A 17,480-nucleotide genomic window follows, 5' to 3' on the forward strand; every position below is an offset into this window, starting at 1 on the left:
AATACTCGCAAAATTAGAAGCAAGTGCTAGACCAGCAGAGCTTGAAAGATAATTCACACAGCTGTCGTTTCACTATATATATATATATATATATATATATATATATATATATATATATATATATATATATATATATATATATATATATATATATATATATATATATATATATATATATATATATATATATTGAGGTTTTTTACCCGGGAATAATAATCGGAAAGCAGCTGTTTAGCTGGATTACTTTATTAATAGAGAACTGCTTGCTCAGTCGCCGCTTGACTTGCGAGGCGACTCTTGAGGCTGTCACGCTCGAAAATCGTTGGCGCAGAAGTTTCTGCACCAGGTGACGCAGCAAGGGAACGGCATGGCGCAGTCGAAGTTTGTCCGGCACGGGGGCGCTGACCACGTGAGTCGCACGCACTGCCACACCGGCATCTTCTCAGGACAAGTGGCAGACGCTGCGTTATGGGTGGAATAAAAAAAAAAAAAACTCTAATGTTCTTTGAAGGGCCCCTCGCCAACCAGCGTTCAAAGACGAGGGAGTGGCTTACTCCTCAGCTTTGCTACCCTTTCTGTATCAGCTGGCATCTATTCTCTATTTCTCTTCAAAGTACGTGTACAATGTGGGCACCAAACATTGAGTATACCGAGATTTAGCCCTCGTCGGGCGCACGCTGTTATCTCCGCTTCCACATTCGGAAACACACAGACTGAAAGAAAATCAATTGATCACGAATGATAGTCATGTGAGACAAAAAAGAATGGGTGGGCGGCTGCATAGCGAAGGAGGGAAAGAGAATTCACATCTGATATTTAAAGTATATGGGCCAATCCAGAAGTTGTACTATACTAAAGTCTCGGAAATCGCTGTTCTCCCGTCAAGAAGATCGCCAGAAAGACGAGGTACGCCAGAAAAAGATAACATGCTTGGTTAGTTTTTTTCTTGTATTTTCATACAGTGACTAGAGGCCCCTTAAATCAGAACAGTGTATAGTAGACTGCAGGTTGACTAGATGTTGTACTAGTTGGCGTTTTTTGAACGTCATGTATATCAACGCGAAGACACGAGTACAAAGACACAGAGACGTACAACACAAGTGGTGCTGACGAATTTTAAGGGACACTGAGGAGAAACAATGACTGGGTTTAGCTTGTCAAGCTGCACTCTGAAAACTCTGCCATAATTGACACTATTACACGTTAATTATCGGCGGCGAAATTCAAGGTTGAAGTTTTATTTTAAATTTTACACCAAAATCTGCGCGCGTGACGTAAAAAATATTAAATTGTATTCGAAATTTTCATGTTTTTGGCTAGATTAAATTTTTGGAAAACTTTGAATGCAAAGCCTATGACACCCACAGATTGCAATTTACTTAAGTTTTATTGATTGGAAGCGAAACATAACTGAGTAGATGCATTCAAAATTTCTTGCGAAACCAGAATTTTCTTTTCACGAGTTTCTTCGCCTATTAAGCGTTGCGAGGTGTTTTCAGGATTCTGAAATTGCTCTTTATTAATACGAAAAAATCGTTTTGCTATTTAGTGTACTTTTATGGAAGACCAACGAAAAGCAGTATATACAGTGAAGTGCCACTTCAACAAACGTCAGTTACATGAAGTATTCCACCGTACTATAAAAGTCCACCACCGAATCGCCATTGGATATAATGCTAACGCATTTCAGTTTAACGAAATTAGGGCAGAACGTATATAAGTTCTACGAAGAAGAAAAGGGGGAGAGCACGAAAGTAACCCTCGTGCAGAGAACACCGAGAATTTCAGCTTAACAAGCACTCATGCACTTGGAAAAACTGGAGTTATTCTTTGCTCAGCAAAATGTTTTGCTGGAGAAGGTCTATGAGAGCTTGGACACAATGACTCAATTCGCGGCTACTGCAGTACCATGTGCACCAGCACAACAAAATATTACAATTTTAAAGCATATAAATAAACAGATAAGCACGTTCTAATAGGCAGCATTGCAAATAAAAGCCTTTTTATTTTCAACATCTGATGTACTTGTTTAGCTCCTGATGACAAGTTGTAATGTAGCTATTTCACTTCAGCGTATATTCACTTTGAATAACTCTTTCCTGGCGTCTCCTGAAGTTCATTCAAGTGAATGTTCACTGTATACCACTGCCAACGAGCAAGAGCACAGAGGTCACATCGGAAAGACTGCATGGCATGCTAGTCAGTCATAGCAAAATCAAATGAATGACCTAAAATACGCATGATCTGTAGAACACAAAAGAACTAGCATATGCTTTTCCTCTCAATGGTATTTAAAGTTGTTTGTAGCACCGGTGTGGAATGTGTCAGTCTCTTTGTACTTGTTTATTCGCTCAACCCTAAAGTTCTGTAGTGTACCGGTAGCACGCAGTTGTTTCGAAATTCTTTAGTTTAAATTGATTACAAGCGTTCCCGTAAGTCACACATGCATCCTACCACAACGCTGTTAATTTTTTTAATGTAACAAAGCGAGAAGATCCCTGAAGTACTAAGCATTTGTCAATTTTTAATACATTTTGAAGGCACAGTTGGCATTATCATCAATTACGCGACGTTCTTGTCAGATACATTGCTCTGTTTAAATTTTGAGGTGGCTAAGGGGACGTAATGAAGTCCTGCTGAAATTGTGTCTAAACAAGTATTTTACGACGGGGGTACATCACCACGCCGTGAATAAAGTATACATGTCAAATACGCCACTGATCAAGCATCCAAAAAAAAAACGCATAAAAGATAACTGACCAACTTGTTGGTAAACTGTAAGAATGAGTGGTTTCTCTTACAACAGTACAAACTGTAAGAATGAGTGGTTTCTCTTACAACAGTACAAACTGTAAGAATGAGTGGTTTCTCTTACAACAGTACAAAAACAAACAACCTTCAATGCGATGGAGTAGTATCGTGGGGTCTAACGATAAGTGATCACAATTCTAGTCATTGGAGACGACTAATTTTTTCGAGCTTGAAAGTTAGGAGCACTTTGTGACAGCCAATGTCCATACTCATTCCGCATGAACGTCTCATCTACACCTAATATTTTCTATGCACCTAAGGAGAATATAGTGTATATTGAAAAATCATTTCATGGCAAGTTAATAATACTCTTAATTAACATAAGTATACTGTGAAGGTACTAAAATAGGAGTAAGATCGGAAGCCTGGTGTGGTACTTTAAGATTCACAAATGACCTAGCATTTGGGTAACACTGAAATCCCAATGGCCTTTCACTTTAAGTTATTCGCTGCGATAACAATTCTAATAACGACTCTACAGTGTCTGAAGAAGTCATTTAACGGGTAATTTCAATCACTAAGGACCAATTATAGACAAAAAACAACTAACCTGTGTGTTGTACAGGCTTCCTAAAGTCGACTTCATCCTCGGTCAGCGAACCATGCACGCAGATCAGCAGAAAAATCAGCAGCACAGGTTGCCAACGTTGCGAGTCAAGATAACTGCGGATGTCAAGGTCGCAATCAATCAACAATCCAGTAGCACTGCAATTGTTCAAATTTATATCACACTTAACTTGTACCAAAGAGCTACATTAGGTAGATATCTCTTTCGTACCTACAAAAAGTTCTGAGAGCGAACAACACGAATAATTGAGAACGCGTGCTCGTTGTTTCCTTGTATTGCTGTTGTAGCTCTAAGGGCACCCTTGGTCGCGTTTTGCCGCCGCTGTCATGTTCTTCAAAAGACCAAATTGATAAAATTGCTTCGCGCATTGTATGTTGTACGCGTGATCGAAAAAACGTCAGCCCCGAGGACAAAATCGGCTGAAGCATAGGAAACGAGCCAGCTATCTTCATCGGATGTAGGTTGCATACAATAGCATCGCCCCACGTGCTTATGGCATTGCTTGATTAACAATTAGCAATCTTCTTTCCATCATGGCAGCTACGCGGCTAAGCTCTTGCTCTAAGCTCCGAAAGAGGGTTCGATTCCCGGCCGTGATGGCCGCGTTGTAATGGCCTGGAATGCATAAACACGTGTGTAGCTTAGACTTTAATGCGCGCCAATGAAACGCTCGTGGTCAATTTTTTTTTCTGTACCCCCAATTACGGCATCATCCATCATAGCAGTGTGATTATGGTTTGTAAAATTCTTGATTTAGCTTTACGTGGCTTTTAATTTGAGCGTAACATTGAGCTCATTAATGGTAAGTTTAAATTTTCATGAATCATAATAAAAAAAACCTTTAACACACAAGGCTGGTAATAGAACGTATATTGAAAATAAGTTTGGCAGTAATAGTAGTTTTTTCGTTCTCGTAGAGAATGCTTGAAATATGATCAACGCGGTTTGTTTTAAGCTTAATATTAGCCGTAGATATTGAAGCAACGTAGACACCTATGTCAATTACCTGCGTAATGGAGGCTTTCAACTTAATCCCTACGCTTATTTTTTGAAGAGACTTGCATGTTGTTGGGCTATGCATTCGACACAACAGCCTACACCTAACACTTTTGTGCGCAGTGCTAATTGTTTCAACGTTGGATCAAGCAGCAAACACAAATGCACAAAATAGCGAGTTAAATCAGTAAAATAACACAGGCATTAAGCGTGGAAGCTTGGGCAAGTTGGTAGCCTCGGACATAGCTGAAAACACGAACAGCGCAACCTACTAGTCGCTACAGCGTACCAACGAGAACAAGAGAAAAGGACAGGAAAGAGCACTGATGTTTAACAACGATTTAAAAGCGGAGTGGTGAACATATATAGCTGAAAAAAAAATGGACATGCGTAGGAGGGGTACAGTTAACAACCACTGTGATAAAATGTCAAACAAAACTCTTCTCGCTTCTTGATTCAGCTGAAAACCAGTCCCGAGACTAAAAAACTATCGAGATACGCAATATTTTCGCAATAGCTCAACTGATGGGGAATTTGCATATGTACCGCCAAACTTACTCACGCGATCGACCTTAATTATCTCACGCATGGCCTGCGAGTGGTGCTTGCCTATTACCTTCCTTGCAGCCGTAGTTACGCTGTAGCTAGTAGTAGGTTGCGCTGTTCGTAGTTTCAACATAGGCAACCTTCATGCATTAAACACTGTTAAAATGTTTAACTTATTCGTAAGATAGGAAGCCAAAAAAAACGAGCAAAGCGTTAGTCAAGATTGATTTGATGGCGCACATATCGATGCGCTTTTCATCTAATATTTTACTGATGCACACATCTTCCATTACATGAAACACATAAGAAGCAAACGTTTGGCTTCACCCAAGAGACTTCTTTTAGCCTTAAGCTACGATGTTAACCAAGTACTGCATCAACTCACGGTAATTCACTTCGCGAACCTCGACGGTCGACCGATAGAGACATCTTCTTTTCCTTCTTCCTTCGTTGCTGTGGTGGGGCGTCACAGTGTGTTCATGCTGTCACTGCTGTTGTCATTGTTATCCAATAGTTAAATCTCCATTGAACAAGCTTCGGGTTTACAAGTATTTCTAAAAAAATAATTTTCAGGAAGTCCCCGGTTGTTTTCTCATGCATTCAACGAAAAAAGCTTTTTAGTTAGACGAATTTATGAACAGTGAATGTGTCTGTTGAACGAAGTTGATCAGCGGACCCAGGTTTGATTTTGAGATCAATTCTATGAAATTTCGTGCTCGTCAGGACTGGCGTATAGACTATGCGTTCCGGCCCGAAATCGCCCACCCATCGAGGCAGCGGCGCAACATCACTTGAGCACCCAGCGCCATCGAGGTAAAGTGACCGTGCGGGAAACAAAAACGAGCCATGTGCACTTGCGTAACGGCGCAAAATCGCGACCACTGGATTAAAAAGAAGGTATATTATTCATCGGCCGAGGTAAAACTATCAGATTTGGAATAGTTTCCACTATTTGTACAGAACCAAAAGAAGAAAAGTGTGGGCAAGTTATGTTGGCAAAGGTAGGTCTTTATGTCCAAGACGCGCTTTGCAACACTTTTGCACTTAGTCGGAAAACGCATAGAGAAAACAATGATGCCCTATACCGTCAGAATTCGCGTTGTCATTGTGACATCACATGATGATGTCATCGCACGACAGTGTCACTTTGTAAAGGGTGGGCCGATCCCGGGGGATGCGTGGAAAAGGCGCACTTTCAAGTGCGTGGACGAAAAAAAAGAGGGGAAATAGAAAATCACTTTCGCCTTGAATTCCTCTTATAATAACGCGTATAGGACCATGTCAGCTTTTTTCTTCATAAAGAAACAATCTTACAGACGGCTGTCAGATGCATGATCGACGTCTAGATGAAAATACATTTTGTTGTCGTAACTATTCCCTGGCGCCCTAAAAACTTCACTTCACGATGATAGTAGCCGCACTACGTGCGTCTGTTGTGAAGTGCACTTAGTTGTAACTGGATTGCTAATGAAGCACGGACAAATTGAATCAAGAGTCATGCCATATAAACTGAGAACAAAACGAAAGCGAAGGAAAATGGAAGGGATCATGATACTTTCGGTACTGTTAAAGCAATCAAGCACTTCTTTATGGAATATCATAGATATCAACACATTAGGCAAAGATTTCTGAAACCAACTTTTCAGAAAAGTGGCATTGAGCTTTCCGCAACGGCATTACTCTCCCTGGGGTCGTCGGCACTAGGGCACTACAATGCCGTATCTAATTATTTGAAAAAAAATTAAAGAGAACGCTATGTTAATACTACCAGTACATGTAAAACATTACCTTTCAATTATATGTATATCTGAACTATAACAATGATTCAGTTCATATTTTAACCTTTACTTATGTGGCATGCTTAAAACAGACCATTATCATCACAAATATTTTAGTTTCCCTGCAAATGAATTTCTCGCATATCCTTCCCACCTCTTTATGCTCTCACGACTTCTCTCTATTTTTTTTTGCTTCCTTATTTTGTTTCCCAAGTTCTACTGCCGCACACTTTGTGACTGGTCCCCTGTGGTGGGTTCATTAATTGTGCCATTGCTCCGGGAATCATCATCATCATCATCATCATCATCGAGGAGAGGCTACTCAGAGCCAGAAGAACAACTGGCTCGACCTTTGCTCTTCGTCCAATAGCGAGGTGCTGCTCCCAATTACATCTATTTGTATAGACGTACAAAAGGCTTACAAAGCTCCCTATAACAATAAAAAAAATTAGATCAGCTTCGCACATTAGGCGTGCCAAGCCTGAAGGAATTGCAGAGGTGGGCAGCCTTCTTTGATTCTTTTCGGGTTTTTTTTCTTTATTTCCTCCTGTTTCTTACTTTTTCAGTTTTCCCGTTCTTTTCTTTTCACTTTTATTTATTTCTTCCTTATCTATTTTATCTTTCTTCCTCATTTAATTGTTCTTCCTACTTTTACCCTTGCTATTTTTTATTTCGCGCTTCCTTGCTCTTTTTCATTATTTTCATACATGGTCTGGCGTGCGTTACGGCATGCGCTGCGTTTTTTTGTTTTTGTTTTTTTATGACGATGACTAGCGGTCATCATCTGGGCGCTCGAAGAACAGGCGGAAGAAGACTTCTCCTTGGCGCGAGCGCGTGCTCAATGTTATACAGGAAGCGTTACACCAAACGATGACGACAGCATACTACGACCTGCTACGGCACATGACAGCATGCGACAGCTTGGCCCCTCAGAGTGCTTCGCACTTGAAACTTCTAGAATGCACACTTGTGTGCCCGTGTATACGCACTGTTGCCGGCCCTGTTCTTTTGCCGTCTTCGCTGTCTAGCGGTGAGCAGTCTGCTGCCGAGAACACTTCTATCGACAAACTCCTCGAGAAAAATGTTGTAGACAGCAGGCGGCTCGCCACTACAAAATGCGCAGACAGCGACTTCGCCCGTGCTCCCATGGTCACAATATTTTTGCTCATAATTGTAGGTTTTCACAAGTCTCTCTCAGGGGCATGTGACTGCAACTGTGTTTATTTTAAACGCAAGTGTGACAAATCATGGCCAATATTGCATCACTGTACAGATATTACACTGTTGGCCATACGTTGAAAGAACCTTCAAGTAAATAATTAGAAATAATGATGCACAGACAGTCTGCCTGTCCATTGTTTTTTACGCAATATTGATTTTCTTTTATTTCACGCTTTTATTAGGAAGAAGTGCTTCAAAAAATATTGTTTTATAGAAAAGATTCGCAAGTCATCAAAACATTGAAAATTATTCGTTTATGCCGAGGCGCCTCCTGGACATGTTCCACGTAAAATGAACCCTCATGGGAGTTCAGCTAGATGAAGCGACCGTAGTGCTGTGCTCGCATCATGCGCGCCCTCTTGGCTATCACGAGCAGCACGATGCCTGCAACCACGCTCGCCGAAACGGTGAGTCCCACGGTCACATCCCGAACGGTCGGCAGCGTCTCGGCGCCGTCTTTCACAGGCAGGCCGTGCGCGGAGTGACCCTCGTCGCCTCGGCCGAGGCACGCCGCGTGCAGATCTCGCCGGGACGCCATGATGGCGCACAGCATCGTCTGGCGGCACCCGCCGTCGCATGGTGCCGCATCGTGTAGGGACGAGCCGTAGCTGATGTAGCGCGAAAGCAGGTCGGGTGACCGAGAAATGCGTTGAGCCAGTTCTAACATTGAAGTCGTGCTGAGGTCTTGCAAGCCAAAATCATCCTTTGCCGAGTATAGGCGCTCCCATCGTGGCACTTGCTGCGTGCAAGAAAAGATGGCAGCACGATCGCTTCAGTAGGTACCACTCATGCATGTAAAATAAACACGAAATGTCTGACTTTTCTCCATTTGCTCTGTTAATGTTGGTTACAGGCAACCAATGAACCGCGTTTATTGAATGCCTTATTCGTACTATAGCGCTGTAAATTTTGATATAAGTTCTCACTAAACCCAAATTATCAAACTCATGACATGTTGACTGCTGAATATACCAACAGCGCAACTTAAAAGTAGTTAGTGTAACTACGGAAGCAAAGATACAATAAAAGAAAGAGCGCTGATTATCAACAATTGTTGAAATTGTTGAAACATTGTTGATTGTTGAAAGTCAGCGCTCTTTTCTTTTTACGTCAAGCACAATTTTCTTTTCGCTGATGAGGATAAGTGATCATCATCAAGGGGCTCGAAGAACACGAGGAAGAGGACTTCTCCTTGGCGCGAGCACGCGCTCAATATACTACGCGTTAGGTGCTACTCCAAGCGACGACGACAGCCCGGCATTCATGAAGTGCTCTACACTTCAGAGAAAACTAGCACTTTGAAGAAGACTGCAGTTTAAGAGTGGACCACTTAGTCCTGCTAACGTGGCCAATGACCAGTTGAAGCACCTTGGAGGCAGCAGCCATGTTGGCCTTTTGCAGATCCAAGTAGTAGACGGTGTAATCTAGGAGCATGCCGTTGGAGCGTCGGTAGCTGTAGAGGCGCAGAGACGGGTTGACGGAAACAGAAGTGAACTTATGAAGCGGGTGGCTACTGCCGTAGGGCGTCACCGACCCGGTCAAATGGGCACAGCTTACTGGCGTGCCTGCATTTGTCAACCCCCGATTTTCAAGAAAGAATAAAAGTTCACTACAAATGGCTTGCCAGAAAAATGGACAAACGCGAAGGAAACATGCAACGCATGCCCTTTTATAACTCGTTGGTAGTTATTTCTTGTTGTTGAGGTCCGTCCTTGTATATGTGATCGGTGTTTTGTGTTACACACTTACTGTTCTTATCAGCATTCCACGACTTTCGATGACTTGTTATGAAGTTAATGACAACTAATGAACAATGATGTCAAGAAACGAATAGGGGATGTTGTCAGTAGTAACTGCGAAGTAAACTTGAAGAAAAAAGGCCACGTAAAGATACTTGGTCTCTGGCAGAGATTGAACCTGCGAGCTTCAGATAATGCGTCCAATGCTCTACAGATAAAGCTGCAGCAGCGGTCTTTCCTTCACCCACTTTATACGGTGTAGCTCTATTTAAGCGTGGAAGTGTCAGTTTGCGGCACCAGTAGCCACTACGGCTAATGTAGAACACTCTTTTTTGTTTGTTGGCTGCAAGTACGTGATCTTATTACGAGCTGGCAGCTGACCTATAATCTCTCTAGTACATTATCCGAACATCATTACACTCAATTGAATTGTATGATACAAACGATGAATAGCAGGCGTATCGTGAGTGAAATCACTATTAGCGAAAGCTGACGTCACAAAATGACTTATACTGCACCTGTACCTCCAACCATCCTTTGGATATTATCGAATAGTCCTAAGAGATGTAATTATATCGTTTTTAACTGAATGCACCATGGAGATGTGGTAGAAATTAAAGGTACAGTGTGAATTTTCACGAAAGGAAACAAGCGAACGCGTGGCCCACGTGCTCCCGCAAGTTGCTTGTAGTGCGTTCAAGCGGGGCGATGGCAACCACAGCCTATATTCTCGTCATCTAGTGGCGAGCAAAACAACTGGTTATTGGTGATATGAAACCGGAGGCAAGATTGCAACCGCCTTCCCTTGAAGGTGGTTACGTAAGAAACTGGGCCTAATCTCCTTCAAGAGGAAAGTGATTTGAATTTTGCCGCCTGTTTCATATCACCAGTGACAGGTTGCTATCGCACCCGCTTGACCGCGGCTACTTGTAGCCGCGGGAGCACGCTGGCCACGCGTTCGCATGTTACCTTTCATAAAAATTGACAGTGTACATTGATGGAGCTGAATCACTTGCCTGCTTTGTCTGATAGTAAGACGAAGGCATGTTCGTGCTGATGGCCGAAAAACTGTCCGGCCACAACGTCTTTGTAATCGCTGATGAGGTCTTGATAGCCATCGTTGACGTCATCAAAGAACAAAATGTTGGCCGGCTCACCCGGGAGGGACCTGAGGAAAAAGCCCGGCCCGATGTGTCCAGAAATAAACACCTGGTACGAAAAACAAGAAAGTAACATCTTACAGTTAGCAACGGTAACATCAGGAACTAGTTAATTTCCTTCCGTCATTTATATGTGTGTGCAGTAAACACAATATGGGGTCACAGCTGTTAGCAAGGGCATGACACTTGTAGCTTTTAAAACGTATCCTAATTAGAGCCGGTAATACAGAAATTTCTTAAAGCGGAGTGTGCCCGGAACTAACCTTTTCTGCAAGGCTGCAACGAAGACAAGCATGTCGAAGTGTTAGTCTTAGACACTCTTTCACCAAGAGTAATGCCTCTTTTGAAGCGTCCATCTTGCCTTTCGTTTTTTTTTGGATGCCTGTAATGCTAGGCTCCCTTATGTGCACTTTGAATGCGTCTTTAGAAGGAAAATACAATTGTTTCGCTGCTGGAGCTTTGTTTTCGACCCCATGCGATTACACTTTACATCTATACTGCTTCCTTCTCAACTCTTTTCTTTGGCCTCGCCCAGCGTTGCATTCAGCAAAACAATAAAGATCTTTATTTGCAAGTGTTTTCAACTCTCACATCCAGCTATTGTACACAAACGTCTTTACCATCTTGTTTTTTCGGTCGAAAGAAATCCCCTTTGCTTCAGCACTGTCGCTTGCACTGACTCGAGTGTCTTTGTGTGCGAAAACGAGAGCGTTTCGATTCCCATCCCAGCGCCAGAGCATGAGTGTAATCTTCCGAGTGCGTTGCAGCATTTTTTCAAGAAATCATCGAATGAAATCAGCACCTGATTTCATCGCTTCACCAATCGACTTCCAAGCTAATCGTAGAATCAGTCCGGTATTAGCCGAGTTACAGCGCGCTCTATTCCCTTTTTCCTTCCTTTAGTCCCCGTGATTGCGCTCAAAAGTGCACAGTTATCAGAAGGAAGAGAGGGGGGAGGAGAACAAAGATCTACGTGTTTACACATGTACGCGCATCATTAGCTTCAGAGCTTTCTGCTTGTGTTTTCTTTTTTTTTAAAAGGGAGACTCACTGGCCAAAAAAGTGTCCGGCCACAACGTCTTTGTAATCGCTGATAAGGCCTTGATAGCCATGTTGATGATCAAAGAACAAAATGTTGGTAAAAAGAGTGATCATGAGCGCGCTAAGGTAGAACACGGTGCGCGGGCACGTCGTGAACGCCTGAGCAACTATGCAGCTCATATTAGCCTATGACCATATCCGTGGAGTTTCTGCGTAAATGACCTAGTAGACGTTATATTTATGGCATCATTTATTGACAGAAGAATCAGCGATTTCTAAATGACTTTCAAATCTAACTGCACATTCCATGTCGTGTGCTGTGTTATCACGTTTGGCTCCTATGTTCACAGGAGTTTAGACTGCCCATCGGCAGTGCTTTCTTACCAGTACGTAAATTGGCAGGACCATTTAACGCCTTCAGTTTTTTTTCTTTTTACAAAACGTGAGATAAGCACAATCTCATCCCTATCTGTTGGTGGATCTGCCGTTTGAGGTCAGTATATTTACAGCACCTTCTGTCCGTGTCGCTGTGCGTCATGCAACTGCTCTCTCAGCCATTCCAGCTGCGGGTCACCCCTTGACCTAGACCGCCCACCGTTGTTCAGGGTGTACCACAGCACAGTGTTGAGGCACACCAGACGAATGTTCTTTGAGAGCTGCAGGCTGTAGTACCCGCCTGCGCGTTGGGGATTATAAAAGCTTGGCAAGTGTCATGTGTGAAGGCGATCGCCTGTGGTGAACGCTAGCCACAAAAGGTTGGCGTCTAACGGGAAAAGGAAAGTTACGGTAACATAAACTTATTCATATTAAGGCACTTCAGGTTAGGATATGGCTGAAAGTGAATATGAAATATCACAGCAGCAAAATTTACGTTGCATGCTTCTTAAAAATATGCAGCACGCATGAAGAACAAGGCTGAGCAACAAAAAAAAAACTGTCGAATACTATCAACTACGGTTCTTTAGCGGCAAACAAATAATTAGAATGCCATCAAGAGGAAATTTTCAATAACCATGCTTCACCGTCTCATTTTTTAACACTAAATTGTTTCATGCCGAGGTCCATAAGATTTTAGTGACGGGTTTCTGCCATGGATATGATGTCGTAAAATGAACGCTATGAAATGAAAAATAGAAGACAGAAGAGAACGAAGTGTGGGCACGAGAGCTTGAGAATATAGTGTGCAGAAAGAGAGTGCATGCCTGACGCGTACGTGTTTTTATATTGTTGAGCCAATAAACATTTTTCCTGCTCTATCCCACTGGAAAATACACCTATATCAACGACTAGATCTTATGACAACGTTTTCCTCTGTATTCCTTTTGTAGGATAATTGAGGATGAGTAGCATGTTTCATATAAGGGCTATAATCAATGCTGTTTTAGAATCTCTGTAACTATATGCAATATAAGTTCAAATATTGATGTCCGCTCACCACGTTCGAAGTCTCCCCAGACTTCCTCGGGGAGCAGCTGTTTGAAGCCCCCGCTGATGATGAAACCACGGTAAGCCGCCGCGTCCATGGACCGCATGGCGTTAGCCGGCACCCAGTCGCGGTTCCCCAGCGTCGGCACAATCAGGCTTTGATTTCGCCCCATCTTGTGCCACAGCAGCGAAGCAATCCAGTGCGTATGGCTGTACACGTCAGTCCAGGTTGGCCATTTTCCGTGTGCCACATTGTCTCTGCAAACATCACCATAGCGATGCAGAAAACTAGCAGGGTCCCCTGTATGCATTAGCCTATGATGGCACGAAGGCGAAGCTGTAGGTAGGCGTGTCGAGCCTGCCTGGCAGAAAGTTCTGCCCCTAACGCGGTTTTGAGCTGCCTCCAGGCGCGGAGGCACCTCGGCTGATTTGCATTGCCTGCGTGACAGGGCTCGCCTTTGACCAAGCGAGAATATTCCATGTGGTGAAGTTCCCGTGTGACAGCGCAGTGACGTGTTGACAATTTTACAAGATTTGGTGATCTGTGCCGTCATGATGATGTCCTAGTTATGTCGTCACTTGATTATTTTTTTATCAATTGTGTGGGCGCTGATGGAAGACGCTGGTCAATATTTGCGTTTTGATGCATCTGAAGCTTTCGACCTAATAATCTAAACTAGCACGCATGATGTTGCATATTCTCGATTGTTTTTTTTTTACATTGACTCTCTGTCGTTTATTTTCGCATTTTTTCGCTATACACGCTACTGATCAGTGGATATGCATTTTCGATGCTGAGATATGAGCCATTATTTTGATTGATTGATATGTGGGGTTAAACGCCCCAAAACCACCATATTTGTTTACTGCTGCAATTAATGCATACAAGCCTCATCACAATGGGGTTGTATGAAAAAAAAAACATTCTAGATCATGCATTCTCGAGCGTGTCAAGGACTCTCATGTGGTAAAATTAACCCAAAATCCCCGTTAGGGTACGCTTCATAGACAGATCAGAGCTGGCACGTACGTAAAAAATTAATTTTGTTTACATTGTTTAGAAATCACATAATTATTGTGAGCCTTACCCAGTCCAGAGCACAAAGTCAACCTCTGATTTGATACGTTCCATGACTTCGATAGCAGACTGCGCGAGTAGTTCCGGAGTATCACACGAAAAATCACCGTAAGGCCCAGTATTATCCATAGTAGAGGCGTTGACATCGCGATGACAGAACAAATCGCGACTACCTCCAGCCTCGTACTGTTTGTCCACGTGAAAATCGCTCACGTGCCAGAAGTAGCCTGTAAAACGAGGAGAGAAATTGGTGTGGTGTTACAATGAGTTGTGAATATTAATAACGCCCCACTAATAAAATGACCCATTTCGTAAATTGCGAATGTCATTTCTGTCATTGAACTACTGCTCTGTTGCAAAATAAATGGAAACTATGAAATACGTGCACTTAAAACTTTCCACAGCATTCATGCGTACGGCACACATGAACGAGTGTAGCTTCGTTTGATTTTACTACATAGACGCTCAGTAGACCATTAAAAATAAGACCTGTTCTCCATGTGGTACGATTGCAACGGTATGTGGTACTTTGACTCAGCGAACAACATACAAGCCAATTCAACAAAAAACAATAGGACTAATAGTATGATGCGCTATCAATAAAAACAAAAAAATGGAAGGAAAGTAAGGCATTGCAAACATTTTTAAAGACTCCTTCTTGGGGACCTTTGACAAAAAAAATTTTGGTCTGTCTGTGCATTTGTCTGTGTGTGTGCCCTAACGATACCTTAAACGGCACCAAACGGCCAATCCCCTCCGCAGCGCCCACCAATATTGCTCAAGGTTTAGCATTCATCGTTGTGCGATTGTCAATTAAAAAAAGCAAATATTACGCATATCTGAGGCGCCATAACAACATGTCTATGTTTTGTATGTCTGCCTTTATACTAGAAGAGGCACACACAAGTAACTCTAAGAACTGTAGCGTTTAACGCACTGCGCTGACAGTGTAACGCGATGCTCAAGAAGGTGTTTCCAACGTTTTTCTACGACGGCACGGTGGTGACACCTGCCCGTCGCTTTGAATTCTACACCTTATCGCCTTTGTGACTGGCGCGCATCTTTCTCCGCGGTCGCACACGCCTTCGTTTTCGAAGATAACTGCCAGATGGCGCTCGTGCCTAACGCGCCTAGATGCGCTTGTTCGCCTCCGTTACACGCTCGAGGCACTCTAACGCAGCGCCTCCAGAATACCATTCACCGATTTTCTTGCGCAGAGCATCAAATAAACGTTTTGTTCACTCTCTCCGGGCGCAAGACTATCGTCTTCCGACGCAATTTGCAGTCTACCATGTGGATTCGAGCCATTTTTTTCTTTTCACATTTATTGTTTATTGTGTTTAGAAGCACTCAATCGAAAGTGATTACTGAGGAATGACAAATATGCTTTTTTTATCGGTGCTTTTTTATGTGGTGCCGTAGACGTTTCTTATCGGGATAAAAAGCTTCAGTGACGACTTTGTTATAATTTCTTTCGTGTAACCTGAGATTCTCATATCATTAGAACGCATAGTGGCTGTTGACATGGTGAACTTTTGTTCATGTATCCACGTCTTAGCAGTTGCATACGCACCGATGTCATCTCTGTAGCCGGCCACTAACAGCGCAGCGGAGAAAAGCATCAGCGACAAAGAATTCAGGGGCGGAAACATAACCGTGTTCCTCGTAGCGTCGACCACCAGGTGGTAGGACCAAGCTGATTAGTCGTGAATTGCAGCCTGCACGTAAAAGTTATCCAGGTAAATGCCTTGCGTCTTTTTGGTGTCAATGGCAACGTGGTGACCGGGATCTACGACCGGGTGAGGCTATTACAAATTAAGTTGTGGTATGATGACGTCCGTACTTCATTACTCTAACTACATTTATAATAACCTCCCCTGGTCGTAATAAATGGTCACGACAGGTTATTACATACTTGGTATGCGTTGCTCGGCTATCGCGTTTATTCTAAAGAAGTATAAGGATGCTTAAACGTTACACGTGACAAAGTTACCGGCCAAAACTAAGTGCACTGCTGTGTAACTTCAAATCTGTAAAGCATGCGTTCTTTATATTTTATGACAGTTGCGAAGGAAGCAGTGTCGCGTATATTAGGCAGTCAGGAAATGAAAGAAACAAGAAATGGCGACGCGATAGGTATCTTCAAATAGTATCAGAACTAATACTCACTTCTACCGCGGAAAACGGCTATTCCGGCAGCAAGCCACACATTCAAAGCACTTCTTCGTCCTCGCCCTTGTTTGGGTGTGCTATATGTTTTCTCTTCGATTTTTATGATCGAAGAGAAAAGACGTAATTCTTTGATATATTTTCTTTTTCTTTTTGTAGGGTTTGGTGCATTTGCTCGGAAGGCTTCTAGCATGGCAGAACAGTCCGGTCGATAATGTAGCAGTAGGCCGTAAATAGCGTGGCTAACAGTTCTGGGCCATAAGCAGTGTAATCTTCAGTCACGTTGATGACGTGGTAACGCTATTATTTCGCGCAGAATGGCAATTTGCCAGAGAAGTACGTAATCACTGTGCGGTGAAATGGGTGAACAATTTTGAAGCACCTAATTGATCTCCTCTTAGAAGATTTTTTCTATTGGCTAAAAAACGTGCAGTGGCTCCCGACTTTTAATTAAATTCTAAAAATATTCAACTCCCTTAATTAAAAAAAAGCTCATTTGCAGTCATAAAAAACACACTTTTGCTGCAAGTGCTAAAGCAATGACTGTCATAGCAAGAAATTGTAATGTCCACAAGAAGGGCAGGGAGCTGAAAACTTGCCACACGCTGCTTAAGCATTACGAACGCAGGTAACGAACACGCACAGGGCAAGCGCAAAATAAGTTTCGCAGCTCAATCCTTGCATTACGCTTCTCTTACGCACTTACGCAGAAGATGACGCTCCAGAAGAATACACAGATGTGTGTTTATTATGTTTTTCTTTTGAAGGTTTTTTTGCTTGTTTAGAAATCCGACATCTTTAAATTATTACCTATGTTACCTAATTATTCTAACTCTCCCTTTCAAGAAGTGAATTATTTAAAAAAAAAAACAAGGCACCGTCCCATTCATGGCCTATTTTCCTAGGTAGGTTGCGCCAAGGTGTTGAGTAACCAACCAACCAACTCAC

The 17,480-nt window shown here is 42.7% G+C and overlaps 2 protein-coding genes across 2 annotated transcripts; both read right to left on the minus strand.

Annotated features, from left to right (window-relative positions):
* Window positions 1-241: 241 nt before the first annotated feature.
* On the minus strand, window positions 242-5,357 carry LOC142771248 (uncharacterized). The gene is made up of 3 exons (XM_075872718.1): window positions 5,307-5,357; window positions 3,362-3,474; window positions 242-461 (listed from the first exon to the last, which is right to left on the minus strand). Exons 1-3 carry the CDS (start codon window positions 5,348-5,350, stop codon window positions 307-309), a joined length of 312 nt encoding a protein of 103 aa, XP_075728833.1. The 5' UTR covers window positions 5,351-5,357; the 3' UTR covers window positions 242-306.
* A 3,760-nt stretch (window positions 5,358-9,117) lies between these two features.
* Window positions 9,118-14,594, minus strand: LOC119164828 (cyclic GMP-AMP phosphodiesterase SMPDL3A; the record flags this gene model as incomplete). The annotated part of the gene is made up of 6 exons (XM_075874285.1): window positions 9,118-9,539; window positions 10,676-10,868; window positions 11,083-11,095; window positions 12,365-12,536; window positions 13,296-13,543; window positions 14,374-14,594. Coding segments are annotated over 6 exons (1,176 nt in total), but the record flags the coding sequence as incomplete, so codon positions are not given.
* Window positions 14,595-17,480: the final 2,886 nt, after the last annotated feature.

Source organism: Rhipicephalus microplus, chromosome 9 (assembly GCF_043290135.1).
Source record: "Rhipicephalus microplus isolate Deutch F79 chromosome 9, USDA_Rmic, whole genome shotgun sequence".
Taxonomy (NCBI): domain Eukaryota; kingdom Metazoa; phylum Arthropoda; class Arachnida; order Ixodida; family Ixodidae; genus Rhipicephalus; species Rhipicephalus microplus.